Raw genomic sequence first — 19882 nt, forward strand, 5'->3', positions numbered from 1 at the left:
GTGCAGCCCCCTTCCCTGTTTTTGTGTTTTGTTTTGTTTTGTTTTGTTTTTTTGCGGTACGCAGGCCTCTCACTGCTGTGGCCTCTCCCGTTGCGGAGCACAGGCTCCGGATGCGCAGGCCCAGTGGCCATGGCCCACGGGCCCAGCCGCCCCGCGGCACGCGGGATCCTCCCGGACCGGGGCACGAACCCGCGTCCCCCGCATCGGCAGGCGGACTCCCAACCACTGCGCCACCAGGGAAGCCCCTCCCCTGTTATTCTGACACAAATTCAGACCCGCCCTTGCGCCTGCACCTACACCAGTGTGTCTCTCAAGGCTCTTTTTTTACTAAACTGACCCCGCTACCCCTGTCACACTTGAAGATACCAGCAGTTCCTAGGGGTGATGTTCGCTTGGGTCTACAGTTCCCCGGTGGTCTCTTTGTTTTTGAAAAGTTTCTTGTGGTCAGTGTCCAAGTAAGGGCTACACACTGATTCGTTGACTGTCTCTCATCTTTTTTTTAAATTTATTTATTTTTAAAATTTTTGGCTGCATTGGGTCTTCATTGCTGCACGCGGGCTTTCTCTAGTTGCCGCGAGTGGGGGCTTCTCTTCATTGTGGTGCGCGGGCTTCTCATTGCGGTGGCTTCTCTTGTTCTGGAGCACAGACTCTAGGCACACGGGCTTCAGTAGTTGTGGCGTGCAGGCTCAGTAGTTGTGGCGCACTGGCTTAATTGCTTGCAGCATGTGGGATCTTTCCAGACCAGGGATTGAACCCGTGTCCCCTGCATTGGCAGGTGGATTCTTAACCACTGTGCCACCAGGGAAGCCCTCTTCCTCTCTCTTATGCACACACGCACACGCGCGCACACACACACGCACACACACACACACCCAGAGCAATTGGCGAAATGTCTCGACGGCTTTCCAGATGGACGTCTCACCTCCCGGTGGACCCACCTCCCGGCCGCCCCGTGTTCTGAGCTCGGTACCTGCAGTCCTGCGGGACCTGGGCTTGTGTAGATGCCTCCTGTAGTGCTCACAGCCCCTGTGACCTGGGCAGTGTCATCTCCTTTCCATTCGAGGACACAGGCTCAGGCAGGCCGCCGATCCTGGGTGGGGTCTTCTGCGTCCGTGCTGTTGGATCCCACCCCCGCCCACGCGGGCCTGGGTCTCATCTCCTGCTCCTGTTCTGCGTGCGACCTTGGGCGGTCCTGCAACAGGACGAAGTGAAGGGGGTCAGGCCGGGGTTCTGGTCAGCTTTCAGGTTCAGTGACTCGGGAAGAGCCAACCAAGTACAAGGCCCGGAGTTGGGGGTGGGATGGGGGTGGGTCTCAATGCGGGGTCGGGGGAGTTGCAGCTGTGCATGGGCGCTCCAGGCCGGAGCACATGGTGACCGTTCCCATCGCCCCGCCCCCCACCCCCAGATCTTTGCCAGCATTGCTCCTTCCATCTACGGGCACGAAGACATCAAGCGAGGCCTGGCACTGGCTCTGTTTGGAGGGGAGCCCAAAAACCCTGGTGAGCGGGGCAGGGGGGCCGCCTTCTCTGCAGGGGGCTTGGTGGGAGCAGTTCCCGGTGTCCCGGGAGAAGGATACGTCCACGGGTGGCTCATTATCCCAGGGAGAGCGCAGCCCACAGCCGTGCCTCTGTGCACAGGTTTAACTGTAGGAATGATACCTGAACGTGTGTTTGTATTACATCCTCAGAGGGGCTGAAGCCCCCGTTGACCTCCCTGCAGGTCACCTGGTTGGTGTCGGGGGGACACGGGCAGAACTTTGGGTGGCTGTTCAGATAGATTACACGTGTGCTGATACGGAAAACACGGCACTCCGTGACCGTGGCATGTTTCTCCTAGCCAGTGTAGTGCTCCCTGTCTGTGTGTGAGGGACTGTCCGTGACGTACCCAGCTGCCCCGTCAGCACGGCTTTGGCATCGTTTGCTGTGGGCACACAGAGAACGAGCTCACGCTCTGAAGTTACCGTGCGCTGGTCCACATCGTGCCGCATTCAGCTGTCCTCCTGGCTGGAGAGCACGTGCACGGCCTCCAGTGTGTACATGACAAACAGCGTCTTCATAGGCACCTCCTTGTGCACCATGGTTCTGGGTTCTGTGCTCAGAGTGGGGTGGCTGGTCCTGGGCATTACATCCCTTTCTAGAAAGAATATCGCTTTGTCGTTTGCAGTAAGCAGGCTGGGAAATCGGGGATGATCCAGCTCTGTCCTGAGCCCCCTCTGCCCCGTTCCTGCCCCCAGGTGGCAAGCACAAGGTGCGAGGTGACATCAACGTGCTCCTTTGTGGAGATCCCGGCACGGCCAAGTCTCAGTTCCTCAAGTACATTGAGAAAGTGTCCAGCAGAGCCATCTTCACCACCGGCCAGGGGGCCTCGGCCGTGGGCCTCACGGCATACGTCCAGCGGCACCCCGTCAGCAAGGAGTGGGCCTTGGAGGCTGGGGCCCTGGTCCTGGCGGACCGAGGAGTGTGTCTCATCGATGAATTTGACAAGGTGGGTCCCCGGGCCCAGAGCTGACATGTGGGCTGAGCCCTCGGTGGGGAGCGCGTGTTCGTGGGGAGCGTGGGGGCCTCGTCTGAGAGACCGCGGTCGGGCAAGAATCCTGCGTTTGCCCGCCGTGCAGATGAACGACCAGGACAGGACCAGCATCCACGAGGCCATGGAGCAGCAGAGCATCTCCATCTCGAAGGCCGGCATCGTCACCTCCCTGCAGGCCCGCTGCACCGTCATTGCTGCCGCCAACCCCATAGGTGCGTGGGTGCGACGGCCAGAAGGGGAGCAGACCCGGGGGCCCCTGCTCTGGGACCCGCGCCGCTGAGTGAGGAAGGGACTGAGCAGCAGCAAGTGCTCCTCTCCTGCGTTTCTTGCTGGGGCCGGGGGGGGGGGGGGGGCGGGAGAACGGGAGACCCCCGGGCTTTCGTCGAGCCGTGTTCTCGGGAGACAGGAGGAGCACCTAGCGCTTAATAGGGTGGGACTGGCCGTCGGTCTCAGCCAGCAAGTGGCTAGAGAGCCCAGGCGCCCCTGCCGCCTTGTCCCCGGGTTTTCCTCGCGGGAGGCGGCTGAGCGGCCTCGGGCCGACTGGGGCAGTTGGGGAGAGCCTCACGCGGGCTTGTCCGGGGTGCCTGGGGCAGGCCCTGCATCCCTCCACCACTGATTTCCCTCTCGTCACTGAAGCCACACGGGTTGGAAAGAACCTTGTCCAGTCGAGGAGAAGAGGGGCCCCGGGGAGCGGGAGCCCTGATGGGGACCTGCCTTTGTGATGCAGGTGGCCGCTATGACCCCTCGCTCACCTTTTCGGAAAACGTGGACCTCACGGAGCCCATCATTTCCCGCTTCGACGTCCTGTGTGTGGTGAGGGACACAGTGGACCCAGTCCAGGTATGTAGCCCACGCCCTGGGTGTGCGCAGTGAGTTTGGGGACCTGGCGTCGGCCCAGGGCTGTGGCTCGCCAGGCTCAGGGAAGGGCTGCCATGTGGACTGTGTGTTTTCCACTTGTTCTCAGTCTAGAGTTCCTTGATTTCTCTCCTTCGCCAACCCCTCCCCGGCCACCCACCCAGCATCGCCCACGCTCTGCCACCAGCTCCCGAGTCTCCTCACTTCTCGCTGCTATGAACCTCGTCCCAGCTTCCCTCCTCTGGCCCGATGCACTGCAGCCTTGGTCCTGGGCCCCCGGCTTCTCCTGTCAGAGGCCAGCCGCCTTTGGGGGCACGGCGGACCTGCCTCTCCTTACAGACCTGCTCTCGGCCTCCCATCCCATCTTTCTGGCCGGGAGTCCACCGTCCCCGAGAGGTCTCTCCCCCTGCCCCTTCCTCATCCACACCTCCTCACCTTCTCGGGCTTCACTCGCGCTCTGTTCTCTTCTCCCAGGTGTCGTGACTGGGGCTCTGGTGGCCTCAGCTGGAGGCTGTCCTCCGGCCTCCATCCCACCACGTGCTTCTCTTCTTCCTATAGTGTGAACTCTGTCTGTCTCCTCTGCCCTCACTGGGGGGGTGCGCCCCGGGAGCTCCCGGCCCATAGCGGGTGGGGAACACGTGTCGTTACAGAGCGTCTTCAGTGAGCTGACCTGCTCCAAGCCAGGCGCCAGGCTCAGCCCGCTCTTGTCCTCTCCGTCTTGTCTCAGGATGAGATGCTGGCCCGTTTCGTGGTCGGCAGCCACATCAGACATCACCCCAGCAACAAGGAGGATGGGGGCCTGGGGGGCGCCCCAGAGCCCCCCATGCCCAACACATATGGCGTGGAGCCCCTGCCGCAGGAGGTCCTGAAGAAGTACATCATCTACGCCAAGGAGAAGGTCCACCCGAAGCTCAACCAGATGGACCAGGACAAGGTGGCCAAGATGTACAGTGACCTGAGGAAGGAATCCATGGTGAGGGCCAGGTGGGGCAGGTAGGATGGGGCAGAGGGGGACGCACGGCAGAGCCTTGTCTGTGTGCTCAGTGGGTCCAGGAGCACTGGAGCAGCAGGACGGCCTTAAAGACACGATACTCACTCACCTTAACTGTTTTGCTTAGACGGAACTTAAACGTACGTGCGTTTGTCTGTCTCGGGGTACAGCTGAGGTCTTTGTTCTTGGGCCGTTGATTTAGTTCCAGTGACTTTGCAAAAACCTCACCCGAATGAGCACGCGCCTGAGCTAGTTTGCGTTCACTCGTGGTGGGGAGGGAATTTAAAGGCAGCTTGCAAGCAGGTGGACTGCAGAGTTCTTGCAGGTTGCTCCCGCACCTACCTAAGCATGACAGCCACCGCTCCTTCCCTTTCCCTCCCTCCTAACAACACCTTTTCACTTAATCACGTCTTTTCAGAGCATTAGCTTGGGCTTCACAGAAACACAGCTTTGTTTTCTCCCTGTGCTGCACTGCGTCAGGCGGTCCCTGGTACCTGACAGTAACAAATACAGCCGCCCACAGGCGTGTAGACTCCGGGTGCCCGGGAGCTGCCAGGAGCACACGTGCTGGGCTGGCGGTGGCAGCCGTGAGCCTTCACGCTTTGGGAACCAGGGGAAGCTTGGGCGCGCCTGGCTCCGGTGGGCGCTGCCCTGCAGGGGGGTCAGCTGGGCCTCCCGGCGGCACCAGCTCTGCCCCTCTGCCGCGTGCTGGCCGTCCCGCGGGGAGACCTGACGCGGCCCTCCCTCCAGGCCACGGGCAGCATCCCCATCACGGTGCGTCACATCGAATCCATGATCCGCATGGCTGAGGCCCACGCGCGCATCCACCTGCGGGACTACGTGATGGAGGATGACGTCAACATGGCCATCCGTGTGATGCTCGAGAGCTTTGTGGACACGCAGAAGTTCAGCGTCATGCGCAGCATGCGGAAGGTGGGGGCGGGGCCTGGGCCATGGGGGGCGGGGCCTGGGCCGCGGGAGTCCAACCTGCCTCTGCTGCCAGGAGCAGCTGGCTCGGGGGGGCCTGGCAGGAGGGTCACCTCCGCTCTCGCCGTAGACTTTTGCCCGCTACCTGTCGTTCCGCCGGGACAACAACGAGCTGCTGCTCTTCATCCTGAAGCAGCTGGTGGCCGAGCAGGTGACGTATCAGCGCAACCGCTTCGGGGCCCAGCAGGACACGATCGAGGTGCCCGAGAAGGACTTGGTGGACAAGGTATGGGCGTGGCCAGGGGCGGGGTGTGCCCGGGCCGTCACAACGCACGTGTCCTACTACTGTCCCATTACTGTCACCCGTCCTGCCGACGCGCCGGGCCGGGGCAACCACGCAGCTTGTCCGAGTTCACGGCCGTTGCCCGGGCTGAAATTTCAAGCCCCCTGTCCAGCTGCAGACCCTCCCTCGGCCTCAGAGCGGTTCGCTCTTCCCTGTGACGGGGACAGAGGCCCCGCCTGCCTGCCTCCCCTGCTGGGGCCTCGGGCTCGGGACCTGCCCACGCGTCCGCACGGCTCACTGGTCGTCCCCTCTTTTCAGGCTCGTCAGATCAACATCCACAACCTGTCTGCCTTTTACGACAGTGAGCTCTTCAGGATGCACAAGTTCACCCACGACCTGAAACGCAAGATGATCCTTCAGCAGTTCTGAGCGTCCGCGGCAGCTCCGTGGTCCTGGTGGAAGGTCAGACCTGGTGCTGACTTCACTCTGCTGCAGGGACCCAAAACCAAACTGCGCGGGGCTCCGAGTCGTGGGGCCGGGCTCGCAGCGGTGCCGTGTGGCTGCATCCACCCCACGGCCGAGGTGTTTTATTTCCTTGACTCACTTCCTCTGCTCTCATCTCGGGGCGCTTGACTTCCCAGAGCTGCGTTTTCAGCCCTCTGACAACCGCCCATCACTTGCAGGAGGTTCGCCTGACCTTCTGGGGATTGAAGTCGATTGTGTTCGGGCCCCTGGGGGCTGTTCTAGGGGGCTGAGCACGGAAGGGTGTCACCAGAACTGCTGGCCTCTTGGCATGAGTTCCGTGTCCTGTTGCTTTTGCTGCCTGTGGTTGCAGAGCAAGTTCTCAGTATTTGCAGCGTTTTTCTGAATTGTGTCCTGCAGCCTTCTCCAGGCTCCCGTGAGTAGGGGCAGCGTGTGGGTCCTGCACAGATGGGACCCTAAGCTGTCGGCACAGCCTCGCGTCCTCTGACGGCCCTGCAGCCTTGGCCTCCGCCAGTGGGAGGAGTGGGTTTGGGGTCAGATGGTGAGGGTCGTCGGAGCCGGGCCACCCCCTCACCATTGCTGTGTGATCTGTTCTCCTACCTGGCCCTTTCCTCATTCTCTCATTTGTACACAGTTCTTGTTTCTGTCGTTGTAGTTTTTAATAAAGTGGAGTAAACCTGAACACTGGTCTGAATTCCGTTTTCATACTGTAACCCAGGCTCTCCTGGACTCGCCCTGAAGGCCCTTCCCCCTTTCGCCTCTGGTTTCCTGCAGGTGAGGATCGGGCTAGGAGAGCGGCTCTGTTTGTGCGTCCGGTCTTGCTGGGGAATTCGGTTGCTGCCTCTGTGGTCTCCGTGAAATCAGGGGACCTCGGGACAGACCTGTACACCCAGAGGGGCTGGAGGTGACCATGCTGTGGAGGGAGCAGCCCTGCTCGCCCTAGCACCGCCGCGCTCTGACAGCTCCCCCGGGGCGCTGCACGCCTCTGGGTCTTCCTGCTTCTTACCCGAGTGGGAGCGGAAGTGTCTCCTCGCGTTGGATCGTCCCTCTTGTGCAGGTTTTGCCTTCTGGAACCTTTCATGGTGAGGACTCGGGTGAAAGCCCTGTGGACGTCTGATGATACAGTATGTCTGATGCCTCACTCACCTCCTCCCCCAAATCCTGGAGAGCCTGCCGTGCGGCTGCCAGGCCTGAGGAGCGCGTCACACGTGGTCTCTGCTGGGATGGGGCAGATAGACTCCAGTCAGCAGGTAAGGAAGAGCCGGGAGGAAGGATCGGCGCTGTGGGCCTGCGTTAGGGGGGAGGTGACCCTCTGAAAGGGGCTCCTCACAAGTGGGAGTGGGTACGGCTGAAGCAGGGCAGGCAGGCTGGGCTTGCAGGCTGAAAGGAAAGCTTTTTCTGCGCGTATGCAACACCTCACGTGTGCATTTTCACACCAACCCATTGTCCGGTTGTCTGCGGTCACAGACTGGGCGTCAGCTCCGACGCCAACTACAGGAGTCCAAGCAGACCCCACAGGTTCAGCTCAGACACCAGCCACAGCTCACCTGCGCCTCTGTCCAGCTGGGCTGCACATAAGAGACTCCCACGCCCCGTCTCGGGTTTGGTGACTCGCTGTAACGGCTTCCCAAACCCAGGGCGAGTTTCTTTCCATTAACCGATTTATTACAGAGGCTGTATTACAGGATGTGGATGAACAGCCAGATGGAGAGTCCCGGGCACAGGAGCTTCGGTCCCCATGGAGAGCGGGGTGCGTCACCAGCCCGGAAGTTCTCTGAACCCCTTCAGTTCAGATTTTTGTGGAGGCTTCATTATGGCGCGCGTGCTGGTCGGACCATCAGCACTGGTGATTAGATTAGCTCCTCCTCTAGCCCCTCTCCCCTCCCAGGAGGTCAGGGCCTGGGGCAAGTTCCAACCCTCTGATCACCTGGTTGGTTCCCCTGGCAACTAGGCCCCTCTCCTTAGGGGCTTTCCAAACTTCACCTCCTTAACAAACCTAGGAGTGGTCAAAAGGGTCTTGTTAAGGATAACGAAGACACTCTTTTCACCTGAATTACTCCAGAGCCGTTTCTGGAGCGAGGGATAAAACCCAGATCTTACTACAAAAGATGCTTCTGTCAGTGTCTCATCACTTAGGAAATTACAAAGGTATTTTTAGAGTCTGGCCAGGAGCTGGGAGGAAGACCAGAATATATATTTCTTACTCTATCACAGTATCACACAGGTCCAGTAAGGCTCTGAGTCTGACTGCAGTACACGGCCGTGAGGCTGGTAAGCAGGAGACGAAGCTGGTCCCACGTGTTTTACAGGGAGGTCCTATCCGGCCACAGGGAAGTGAGTGGAGAGAGAGAGTCATGGAGGGGCTGAATGGGAGCCTGGCGTGTAGCCTAGAGATGGCGGTGGTCTGGACCAGGGGACGGGGACAGTGGACCTATTTTAGGTGTATTTTGCATCTCATGAGTAAGAAGTACTGGGAGAAAAGAAGCAGCCATGGGTGATGACCAGGCTTCTGGCCTGAGAGAGAGGCTGAGGTCAGGGGAAAACCGGGAGCTTCTTGTAGACGAGGTGGCTGGAAATGCGTTTGACGTCCCAGGAGAAATGGGAACTTCGCGGGCAGGTTTGAGTCTGGGCTGCTGAGTGGAGGTTTGGGCACGAGCTGTAGTGGTCCAACAGGTGTCCCCGTGGGGCTGGGTGTAATCACCCTGCAGAGAGCAGAGAGAAGCGATCGCCGCTGGAAGCTTGAGTGCCTGTCGTGTGAACCAGCAAAGGACACTTAGGAACGGGCAGGTGCTGGGGGAAACTAGAGGAGGGATTGTTCTTGAAGCCAGGAAAGGGAAACCTTTCAAGAAGGTTGAGGTCAACTGGGACCCAGACAGCTTCAAGGTCAGGTGAGACGACAGATCTGTCCCCTGTGCCGTGTTTCATCCAGTGTCAGATGCCACCTGTTACAAGAATCACCATTTTAATATGCTACTAAGGCAAAAATGCTAACATTTAGAAAGGCTGGATGCCGTCAAACCGTAAAACGTCCCAGTTTAGAGTTGTTGGAAATAGTTGTAAATGTGCCTCTTAAGTTGAAATCCGGTGTTTGTGGTAACACGGAGGTTGACAGTGACCTTGACCAACAGTGTCAGTGCAGCGTGAGTAGAATAAAGGGGGTGGGAGTGGGTAAGGAAGCGGAAATCGTACGCGTAGAAACTTGGGAAGTCTCGTTCTGAAGGGGAGCGGTGAGATGGGGCAGCTGGCAAAGAGTACGGGATCGAGGGAAGGTTTTCCTTTGGTATATTTTAGGATTGAACAATTAAAAGTTTTTATTCATACAATAAGTTTATTAACGGATTAATATGAAAGATAACTGTGACTGAAAATATAAGATACCAGAAGGTGTGATATCATACAGGTAAAAATTTTAAGTATACAGTTACTACATACTGCTGTGTGTGCGTTATAGACTGTAAAATGTGTGCTTGTGGACTTGTGTTATTTTAAGTAACAGGTTTATTGAGATATGGTTAAATAACATGATTTAAAATGTACGGCTCAGTGGTTTCAGCACATCATCAAAATCAGTTTTGGGACATTTTTATTATCTCCCCACCAAACCCATAGCCATTAACGTTCACTCCCCTTCCTTTTCTCCCACCCCTACCACAGCCCTAGAAAACCACAGAATGTACTCTCTGTCTGTGTAGATTTGCCTGTTCTGGACATTTCATACACATGGAATCATACGATATACGATGTTTTGCAACGGGCTTCTTAGCATAATGTTTCTAAGGTTCATCCCTGTTGTAGCATATGTCAGTGCTTCATTTTTTATTACTGAGTGACATTCCATTTTAGGGATGTGTCACATTTCACTTATACACTCATCAGTTGATGAGCACTTGACTGTTGTGAATGCTGCTGCTATGAACATCGCTGTAACAACTTTCTGTGTGGACGTGTGTTCTCTCTTCTCTTGGGTATGTCCCCAGGAGTGGAATTGCTGGGTCATAGGGCAGCCCTGTGTTTCGCTGTGGAGGAACCACCGCACTGTTTTCCAGAGCAGCTGCACCACTACTCTTCGTTGTGGTGCACGGACTTCTCATTGCGGTGGCTTCTCTCGTTGTGGAGCACGGGCTCTAGGCGCACAGGCTTCAGTAGTTGTGGCACGCAGGCTCAGTAGTTGTGGCTCGCAGGCTCTAGAGTGCAGGCTCACTAGTTGTGGTGCATGGGCTTAGTTGCTCCGCGGCATGTGCGATCTTCCCGGACCAGGGCTCGAAGCCGTGTCCCCTGCATTGGCAGGCGGACTCTCAACCCCTGCGCCCCCGAGCTCCTGTCTGTATATCTTTTATGGCTTATGCTTTTGGTATCATTTCAAAAACCATTGCATAATCCAAGGTCTTGAAGATATACCCCTATATTTTCTTCGAGTAGTTTTATAGTTTTATCTCTTACATTTAAGTCTTTGATCTGTTTGGAGTAAATTTTTTATGTGGTGTGACATAGGGGGTGTAACTTTCTACACGGGGATGTACAGCTGTCCCAGCACCATTTGTTGAAGAGACTATTCTTTCTCCATTGGTTGCCTTGGCAATCATATGACCATAACTGTGAGGGTTTATTTCTGAACTCTCAATTTTATTCCAAGGATATGCTTATCTTTGTGCTGGTGCCAACTTTGTTTTTCTTTCTAAGATTGTTTCAGTCATTCTGGACCCTTTGAATTTACATATGAATTTTGAAATCAGCTTATCAATTTCCGCAAAGAAGCCACGAGGAATTCTGATGAGGATTGCATTGAGTCTGTAGATCAACTTGGGGATTACGATTTTAACAATTTCATTCCTTCTCATGCATGAAATGGAATGTCCATCCACTTACACAGGTTTTCTTTAACGTCTTTCAGCCGTGTTTGTAGTTTCGTGTTTATCTTATTAGATTTGTTTCTAAGTTGTAAGTGGAATTTTCTCTATTGCAGTTTGTATGTTTCCTATTTCCGCTATAGCAAATTACTATAAATTCAGTGGCGTAAAACAACACAAGTTTATTATCTTACGGCTTTGGAGGTCAGGAGTCTGAAATAGGTCTCACTGAGGTAAAGTCAAGGTGTCAGCAGGGTTCTGGGTGAAAGTTCCTTTACCTGCCGTTTCCTGCTTCTAGAGGATCCCTGCGTTCCTTGGCCAGAAATTGCGTCACTCTGAGCTCCGCTTTTGTTGTCCTGTTTTTCCTTGACTCTGACTCTCCTTCCTCCCTCTTTCCATTGTAAGAACGCTGGTGATTACACTGGGCCCACCTAGATAATCCAGGATCATCTCCCATCCCATATCCTTAACTTAATCACATCTGCAAAGTCCCCTTTTCCACGTGAGGTCATGTATTCAGAGGTGCTGGAGATTAGGGACATCTCTGGGAGCCGTGATCCCGCTTACCACACAGTGTATAGAGATACATTTGGTTTTCGTATATTGATCTCATATCCTGCTACCTTGCTGAGCTCATTATTAGTTCCAATAGTGTTTTTAGTGGATGAAAACCTAGGATCGTCTATGTACAGGATGATGTCATCTGTGAATGAGGGCAGTTTTATTTCTTCCTTTCCACCCTGGATGCCTTTTATTTCATTTTCTTGCCTACTTGTCTGGCTGGAACCTCTGCACAACATGGAATAGAAGTGGCAAGACTAGACAGCCTTGTCGTGTTCCTGGTCTTGGGGGAAAGCTTTGTCTTTCACCATTAAGCGTGATGTTAGCAGTGGAGTAACATGCCCTTTTTCAGGTTGAGGAAGAATCCCTTCCGTTCCTAGTTTCTAGAGTGTTTTTGTCGTGGAAGGGTGTTGAATTGTGTCAAATGCTTTTTTTCCATCTATTGAGCTGATCATGTGGGGTTTGGCCTTTATTCTATCGATAGGGTGAATTGGTTTTCAGATGTTAAATTTTAACCTTGCATTCCTGAGGTAAATCTCACTGGCCGTGGTATAAGACTCTTTTTATATGTTGCTGGATTTGGCTTGCTAATACTTTGTGGAGTGTTTTTGTATCTATGTTCATAAGAGATATTGGTCTGCGATTTTTTTCCTTGTAACGTCTATGTCTGGTTTTGGTATCTGGGTAATGCTGGCCTCATAGAATGAGTTTGGAAGTGGTCCCTGCACTTCTAATTTTTGGAAGGGTTTATGAAGAATTGGTATTAACTTTTCTTTTAATGTTTGGTGTTCATTTTTATATGGTCGTGTATCTCATTTCCCTTATGCCTTTTGTGTTTGGTTAATAAATGACCTATATTACTTCCCAGTATTTAAAGCAACTTTTTAAATTAGATTTAGTACTTCAGTCTAATGGGAATGATGTATGATGTGAAATATGGATCTAACGTTATATTTTCAGATTAATTGACATAACACTGTTGAGTGAATATCTGTTCTCCACCATGTTGAAAAGCTTCCTCTGTAAAACATTTTCATGTGTACAGTGGTCTGTTTCTGACCTCTCTGTTTCATTTCATTGTTCGTGCATCTATTCCAGATTCAGTACCACAATATTTTAATTTCTGTATGTGTTTTGATCAAAATTTCTATTACTCTTGAGTATTTTCTCTTCAAGATGAATTTTTTTAAATAAATTTATTTATTTATATTTATATTTGGCTGCGTTGGGTCTTCGTTGCGGTGTGCAGCCTTCTCATTGCAGTGGCTTCTCTTGCTGCGGAGCACGGGCTCTAGGCACGCGGGCTTCAGTAGTTGGGACATGAGGGCTCAGTAGTTGTGGCACACGGGCTTTGTTGCCCCGTGGCATGTGGGATCTTCCTGGACCAGGGCTCGCACCCACGTGTCCTGCGTCGGCAGGCTGATTCTTAACCACTGTGCCACCAGGGAAGCCCTTGGGGTGAATTTTTCAATCAGCTTGTCAAATTCCACAAAACATTCTACTGGGGGTTCTTGTTGGCATTCCATTGCGTTTGTTGATTACTCTGGGGAAGAACTGACATCTTTACAACATTGAATCTTCCCATTCAGGGACAAGATACATTTCCCCCTTTGTTCTGGTGTTATATGAAGCTTTAGTATTTTCTTCATTTAGACTTTATACCTCTATTTGGTTTATTCTTGGCTTTCAATAGCGGTTGTGAATGAGATCTTTTTTCCTACTGTATTTTCTAATTGGTTATTGATGATGTATTAAAAAGTTGTCGATTTCTATATGTTATTTTATATCCAGAAATCTTCCTCAAATCGTACTAGTTTTCAATTAGTCTGTCAGTTGATGGTCTTGAATTTTCTAGGTATGCTTGCAAATAATTAGTTTTACCAAATTTTCTCCCAAATTTTTATCTCATTTTATTCCTCTATCAAGCCTATTGCATTGTTTGTTACAGAATATTCAGTATTTGTGGTGCTAATGATAGTCCTTTTCTTGTTCCTCACTTAAATGGGGATGCTTCTAATGTTTCTTCACTAAATATGATGATTGCTGTACATTTTTAGGAGATACTCTTTACTGAATTAGGAAGTTTTCCTTCCCTTCTATTTCTTGTTTGCTTCTAAAGTTTTTGTTTGTCCCTTTTATCAGGAGTAGAGGCTGTTTCATTGCATGCCAATGGTGGGGGGGGCATCTCCAGAGATCATTTACTTATTTATTTATTGGCCTTGCTGCGAGGCATGTGGGGTCTAGTTCCCTGACCAGGGATTGAACCCGTGCCCTGTGCAGTGGAAGTGTGGAGTCCTAACCAATGCAACTCCAGGAAGTTCCCTCCTGAGATTTTAAAAAAACTGATCCTCTTAATGCTGAGAAATGAGTGAGTAGCTTTTTCTTTTTTTTTTAATTGGAGTATAGTTGCTTTACAATATTGTGTTAGTTTATACTGCACAGAAAAGTGAATCAGCTATATGCATACATATATCCCCTCTTTTTTGGATTTCCTTCTCATTTAGGTCACCACAGAGCATTGAGTAGAATTCCCTGTTCTGTACAGTAGGTTCTCATTACTTATCTATTTTATACATACTATCAATAGTGTATATATGTCAATTCCAATATCCCAATTCATCCCACCCCCCCCATTCCCACACCACGCTTTCCCCCTTAGTATCCATATGTTTCTTCTCTACGTCTCTCTCCATTTCTGCTTTGTATATAAGATGGTCTATACCAATTTTTTCAGATTCCACATATATACGTTAATATACCATATTTGTTTTTCTTTTTCTGACTTACTCCACTCTGTATGATAGTCTCTGTGTCCATCCATGTCTCTACAAATGACCCAATTTCATTTCTTTTTATGGCTGAGTAATATTCCATTGTATATATGTACCACATCCTCTTTATCCATTCGTCTGTCGATGGGCATTTAGGTTGCTACCATGTCCTGGCTATTGTAAACAGTGCTGCAGTGAACACTGGGGTGCATGTGGCTTTTTGAATTATGGTTTTCTCAGGGTATATGCCCAGTAGTGGGATTGCAGGGTCATATGGTAATTCTGTTTTTAGTTTTTTAAGGAATCTTATGTTCTCCATAGTGGCTGTATCAATGTACATTGCCAGCAACAATGCATGAGGGTTCCCTTCTCTCCACACCCTCTCCAGCATTTATTGTTTGTAGGTTTTTTGATGATGGCCATTCTGAACCATGTGAGGTGATACCTCATTGTAGTTTTGATTTGCATTTCTCTGATAATTAGTGATGTTGAGCATCTTTTCATGTGTTTGTTGGCCATCTGTATGTCTTTGGAGAAACATCTGTTTAGGTTAGGGTTCTAACACTCAACCAATCTTGCATCCCTAGGGTAAGCCCCACTTAATCATGGCATATTAACATATTTAATACATTGCAGCAATCACCTTGCTCATATATTTTTGTGAAAGTTGCATCTGTGTTTAGTAAGATTGGCTTAGGGTTTTTTTTTCTATTTGTGTTATTCCAACTTCATAAAGTGAATTGGGAGGCTTTCTAACTTTGTTCAGGAGGAGTTTGTTTCTTGAAGGTTTGACAGAATGCACTCACTCCAAAGGAGCGATATGTCTTTTTTAAGAGGAGAATTTTTAAATTATCTTTTTATCTTTCCCCATTGTTGGTTGTTTAGCTTTTCTACTGCTTGAATCAGTAATTTGTGTTTTCCTTAAAAGTATCCATTTCAATGAGACTTTAAATTTTGTATTGATATGCGTCAAGTTTTGCTTATAATTTTAAAATCGTCTTGTTTGTAGTTTTTTTCCCTTTTTCATTCCTAATGGTATTCACTTACGTCCTTTTCTGGATGCTAAAGATTTGTGTGCTCTGTTCATCTTTCTCAGGCTTTTAGCAGTCAGTTCTACTGGGTTTTTGTTATTTCAACGATAGAAACTTACTGATTCCTCTGTGTAGGTGTGTGTTAAAGCCTCTTAAGTTGAATACTTACTTCGCTTACTTTTACTGCCTGTCTTCTAATAAATGTGTTTGTGGCTGTAAACTCTCCTCTGTGAACTGTTGGCTGCACCCCACGGATTTTGATACGCAACGTTCTCAATGTCGTTAATTTATAAACAAAGTAGCATTTATCTTGTGATTTACCCCTCAACTCTAGAGTTATTTAGAAAGGCACGCGTTTCTGGCTGTGGTTAATGAGCCCTGCGTCCACCGGCGCGGCCTAGGGGCTAACCCCTCATGTAAGTTAAGGTCCCGCGCTGCGATGGGGCCCGGGGCGCACAGGTGGGCGACCGCTTCCGCGCCGGGTCCGCGCGTAATCTCGCGAGCGCGGCCTTCAGCGCCGGGGCCACGCCCCTCCTCCACGATCCGGGCTCCAGGTGGACGCGGGCCTGAGAGGCGCGAGGTCTGAGGTGCGAGGCGCGAGGCGCCGGCGACGCGGCCCCGCCCCCGGCCTCCGCGGCGCTGATTGGACGGTGGAGGGCGGAGGGGCGGTGCGAGCGACGGCCGCGCAGACCAATGGGCGTGCGCGCGCCGCCGCCGCCGCCCGCGCGGCCCTGAGGAGCCCAGGCGGCTGCGGAGCGGCGACGCGGCACCATGGACAGGCTGCTGAGGGCCCCGGGGCAGACTCCGCTGCTGCCGCTGCCGCTGCCGCTGCCACTGCTGCCGCTGCCGCTGCTGCTGCTGCTGGCCGGAGGTGAGCGGGCGGCGGCGGGCGCGCGCTGGGCAGCACCGCGCCAACAAAGGGCTAGGCGGTCTCGGCTGGCGGCGGGGCGGGGCGGCCGCCCGCGGTCCGGGCGGTGCCGACGGCGCGGGGCGGGGGCCCGCGGTGCGTGTCCGGGTGACAGGGGGCCGCGGGGCTCCGCGGCCCCGCACTGTGGTGACGGCCGCGGGGGGCGAGCGCCGTGCCGGCACGTGCGCGGAGGTGACGGCAGGTGTGAAGGCGCGGGGGGAGGGGCGCGGCCACGGAGCGGCGTGTGCGGGGCGGGTCGCACGAGGACGTGTCCTGGCAGCGCGGCGAGCCGTCCGGGGCGGGGGTAGCGTTGGGGGGGTTGTGCCCGCGCGTACGGTCCCGCCCGCCCCCCGGGTGCGTGCATTGGCTGCCGTCCTGCGGACTCGGCCCGCGGCGCTCCCCGTGCAGTCAGCCCGCGGGCCCGTGGTGCACACGTGTGTGTGTGTGTGTGTTTGGGTCCCAGCCGGCGGGGGGGGGGTGTCTCTGCTTGATGATGACAGCAGAGCGGCCACTGCCCTGGGCCGTGGTGCAAAATGCCGGGGAAGGGCCACTGCCCTGAGCGCGTCCCTGCGCCCAGCTCAGCGAGGGGACGCCTTCTGCACCATCAGTCCAGGATGAGTAAGGACACAGGTGGTGTGCATGAGAAATGGCATCCGTGTTTGTCTCAGTCGCTGCCCCACCTCTGTCCTTGCATACCTTCAGTCCTCTATGGGAGAAGGTGAGGCTCACCAAATAAGTACTGCTTGTCCAGTCTTTCTCTGTGTGGCAGCCACCCCAGAACTGGCCAGTGAAGTGAGGCAGGACCGTGCCCAGCTGTTACGGTGCCTCTTCCTGGCTAGCCACAGATCACTGTGGGCAGCTGGGCTCCGTTTACCCCCTCTCCCGCCTCCGCCCCCGGGGCGCGCTCTCCGTGTGCCTGTGATCACCCCTGTGCTTGGGTGGCGTGTGTCCAGCAGCGTGTCTCCCTTGCACACCGTAGTGCAAGGACACACAGACATGCAAGCAAGTGTGTGTGGTAGGGTGGTGGTGCTGGACCATTTCTGTTACAGCTGCCACTCCAGGGTGTGGGCCACGTGACAGGTGCTGCCGGGCAGCTCCCCAATGGGCGTCTGCCGAGGGCTCAGGGATCCCTGGACTCAGAGCTGCTGATTAGGGGAAGGGTGGGGTGGGCTGATGGTGGAAATCAGAGAAGGGTGTTGGGACCAAGAGCAGACTGCGGGGGAGAAAAACATGGGGCTTATTGAGAGGCCTTGTGTTCCCCACCCCCTTACGATACAAGCCTGCTTCCTTCACCTGGTTCTGAGTCCGTTTGGGTCAGATTTTCAGTTCTTTGAGGCTGATTTCCAAATCCTTTTCACGTGCCTTCTTTTTCTCTCCTTTTCACTGGGAGTGATGGAAGTAGCAGAAAATTATAGGTGCTAGAGGAAAAAAAATCACAGGGAGTGTAATTCTGAAAGTTAAAATCAGGTGGGGGTCTCAAGGCAAATGAGTTGTTAAACGCAAAAGCAATTATACACGGAATGGTTAGGTCTCAGCCACTGTTTCGGTGGGCAAGCTTGAAACTAAGTAACTCTCGTAATTAGCTAAAGAATTACCCACTGCGAGAGCTTTTGAAAATATCAAGGTCTATATAAAAGAAAAATAGTCATCAGAGGGAAAAGGAACTTCAAGAAAATGGAAATGTTTATTGCAGAAAGAATGAAAAACCAGATTCCTCTTTTTCACACACAGCTTTTCAGCACCATTATCAGAACCTCTTTTAATTCCTATCAGACTGTTGGGAAAGATAGACAAGGACAGACTGTGACAGGTGGAGGAGAGAGGTTGAGAGAATGGGGACCCCGCCTAAGTCGTGCAAATGGTCGGGAATAGACCCAGCGCATTCATCGGACCACAGTGCTCTGCGCAGAGAGCTTCACCGACTAAAAAGTATTTTATCCCCAGAGGTGGGAAGTCAACAGGACTGCTGGTCAGACTTCCCCTGAGAGGGCACATGCAGGTTCCTTGTGGTCCAGGCTGGTCTGGCCAGCAGGACCGAGGCCACGTGGCTGCGACTCCTCTCCCATCACACCTCGGTTCAGCTCGCAGAGACACCTGTCGGGTTTTGACGAGGCAACGTGTGTTTGATCCTCCAGCGGTTTTGTGGAGGGTAAACTTCCAAGAATTCTTAAAGTCAGTTGTGCTTTTCTAAAACGGCTGAAGTAATGTCTTTCCCAGTAGGTAGATAACGAGCTTCACCTCTTGGCCGTCTCAAAGACCGCTGCTCTGGTGCCCCGGGAACCTGTACAGTTTTTGTCATGTAATTATTTCTCATCAATTGACTTTTTTCTTCCTGGACTGCGTGAGTTTTTCCAGATTCCTGTCTTGTAGAATTTGGTTCCCCCAACCCTGAGGATACCAAGTCTGACAGTAGACCTGTTGTATCAGCTGGTATTTTATATAAAACTTGCATTACGTTTTCCAAACAGTGGTTATTTCCCCGAGGGCAGAGGCTGTCTTGTGTTCATTTCTGTGTCTCCAGAGAGGGCCTGGCACAGTACGTGGCACAGAATGGGAACTCGGGGGGCCGCATTCCTCTGAGCAGTGAAAGTCTAATGCAGATGTTAGCTCCAGTACGATACTGCCGCCTGCCTGAAACCAAAGTAGGTCCTAATTAGCAGCATATCTGATTGGCAATATTATATGATTCTGACTATTTAAAAATTAGAAAGTAGCTCTTAACCTGAGTACCGTCGATGGACGAACTATTTCCAAACATAGGGTCTGTGCAGAAATAGAAATAAAAGGGCTTCTTTGTGAAATGTAGGGGGCCACTTTACCAACTTGAGGTCTTTCAGGAGAGGAGCCACCCTGTGGTTTGGGTTTCTCGTGGGGACCCTGAGCAGAGTGCTGGGAGGAGAGGGTGTCTTCAGGTCTGGCCTGTTTCCTTGCTCCTTAAGTCCTGTGAGGTGTCCGTGCCATCCTGGGTGCTCTCTTCCTTACACATCCTTTGGACGAAGGGCACATACAGAGTAGTTTTCTGGTCTTTCTTTACGGAGCACCTGCAGGACCTTTTTGTGAGGAGAAGCCAGCTAATTACAGTGCTTCTGTTGGCTGGTTGTTTGACCTTAGTGTCATGAGGCCTCAGTTATCTCATCTGTAAAAGAAAAGGCTGTTGGTTTATTCGCTCTCGAACATGTCTTGAGCTCCTGTGACATTTCAGAGACTGTTGAGGCCCCGGCAGAACACAGGTGAAGCTGACACAGGACGCTCGACTCCGTGCTCACTGCTGAGTGAGGGAGGCTGTAAGGTGGTCTGTGACAGTTCAGTGAGGAAGGTGCTGGGACGTGTCCAGAGGCGATGTAGTGGTGGGTGCCCCGCTGAGACCGTGGGGGCCGGGGTGGCTGCTCTGAGCTGAGGGTGGAAGCAGGAGTAGGAGTTAGGCGGGTTGGTGCAGGTGACCTGACGCGTCACCAGCTTCTTGTTAAAGGCTATTTGAGACTCTCATGCTATCTATCTTTCTTCCCATTAGTCTTAGTTTTTTCCTTCAGGTCACATAGAATAACTGATCTTTATTATTCACATCAACCTTTTGTTTTAACGCATTTGAAGATATCATTGTCGTTCTTAAACATTCTCTTCCTGGCCGAGAATGTCCCGGTTCTCTATCCTTCATGATACTTATGATTGTAGACTGCAGTGTGCTTTTTGCAGTGCA

General features: G+C 52.7%; 2 protein-coding genes across 7 annotated transcripts in view; both read left to right on the forward strand.

Annotated features, from left to right (window-relative positions):
- The window catches only part of MCM2 (minichromosome maintenance complex component 2), a 21775-nt gene extending 15025 nt beyond the window's left edge, over positions 1–6750 (forward strand). For all 3 annotated transcript variants that reach the window (XM_049715501.1, XM_033416051.2, XM_004285450.4), the window contains 8 exons: positions 1406–1499; positions 2234–2484; positions 2615–2741; positions 3257–3369; positions 4112–4357; positions 5126–5308; positions 5433–5588; positions 5904–6750. In XM_049715501.1, coding sequence (XP_049571458.1) covers positions 1406–1499; positions 2234–2484; positions 2615–2741; positions 3257–3369; positions 4112–4357; positions 5126–5308; positions 5433–5588; positions 5904–6014 — 1281 coding nt within the window. In that variant the 3' untranslated portion in view covers positions 6015–6750. The remainder of the gene's footprint in view (positions 1–1405; positions 1500–2233; positions 2485–2614; positions 2742–3256; positions 3370–4111; positions 4358–5125; positions 5309–5432; positions 5589–5903) is intronic.
- Positions 6751–6890: 140 nt separating this feature from the next.
- The window catches only part of PODXL2 (podocalyxin like 2), a 40871-nt gene continuing 27879 nt past the window's right edge, over positions 6891–19882 (forward strand). For 3 of the 4 annotated variants that reach the window (XM_012538933.3, XM_049715522.1, XM_049715523.1), the window contains exon 1: positions 6891–7914. In XM_012538933.3, the coding sequence (XP_012394387.2) occupies positions 7755–7914 (160 nt within the window). In that variant the 5' untranslated portion in view covers positions 6891–7754. Of the gene's footprint in view, positions 7915–15981; positions 16150–19882 lie in introns of those variants that run through there. The other variant, XM_033416064.2, reaches the window with a different exon arrangement.

Source organism: Orcinus orca, chromosome 10, assembly GCF_937001465.1.
Source record: "Orcinus orca chromosome 10, mOrcOrc1.1, whole genome shotgun sequence".
NCBI lineage: Eukaryota > Metazoa > Chordata > Mammalia > Artiodactyla > Delphinidae > Orcinus > Orcinus orca.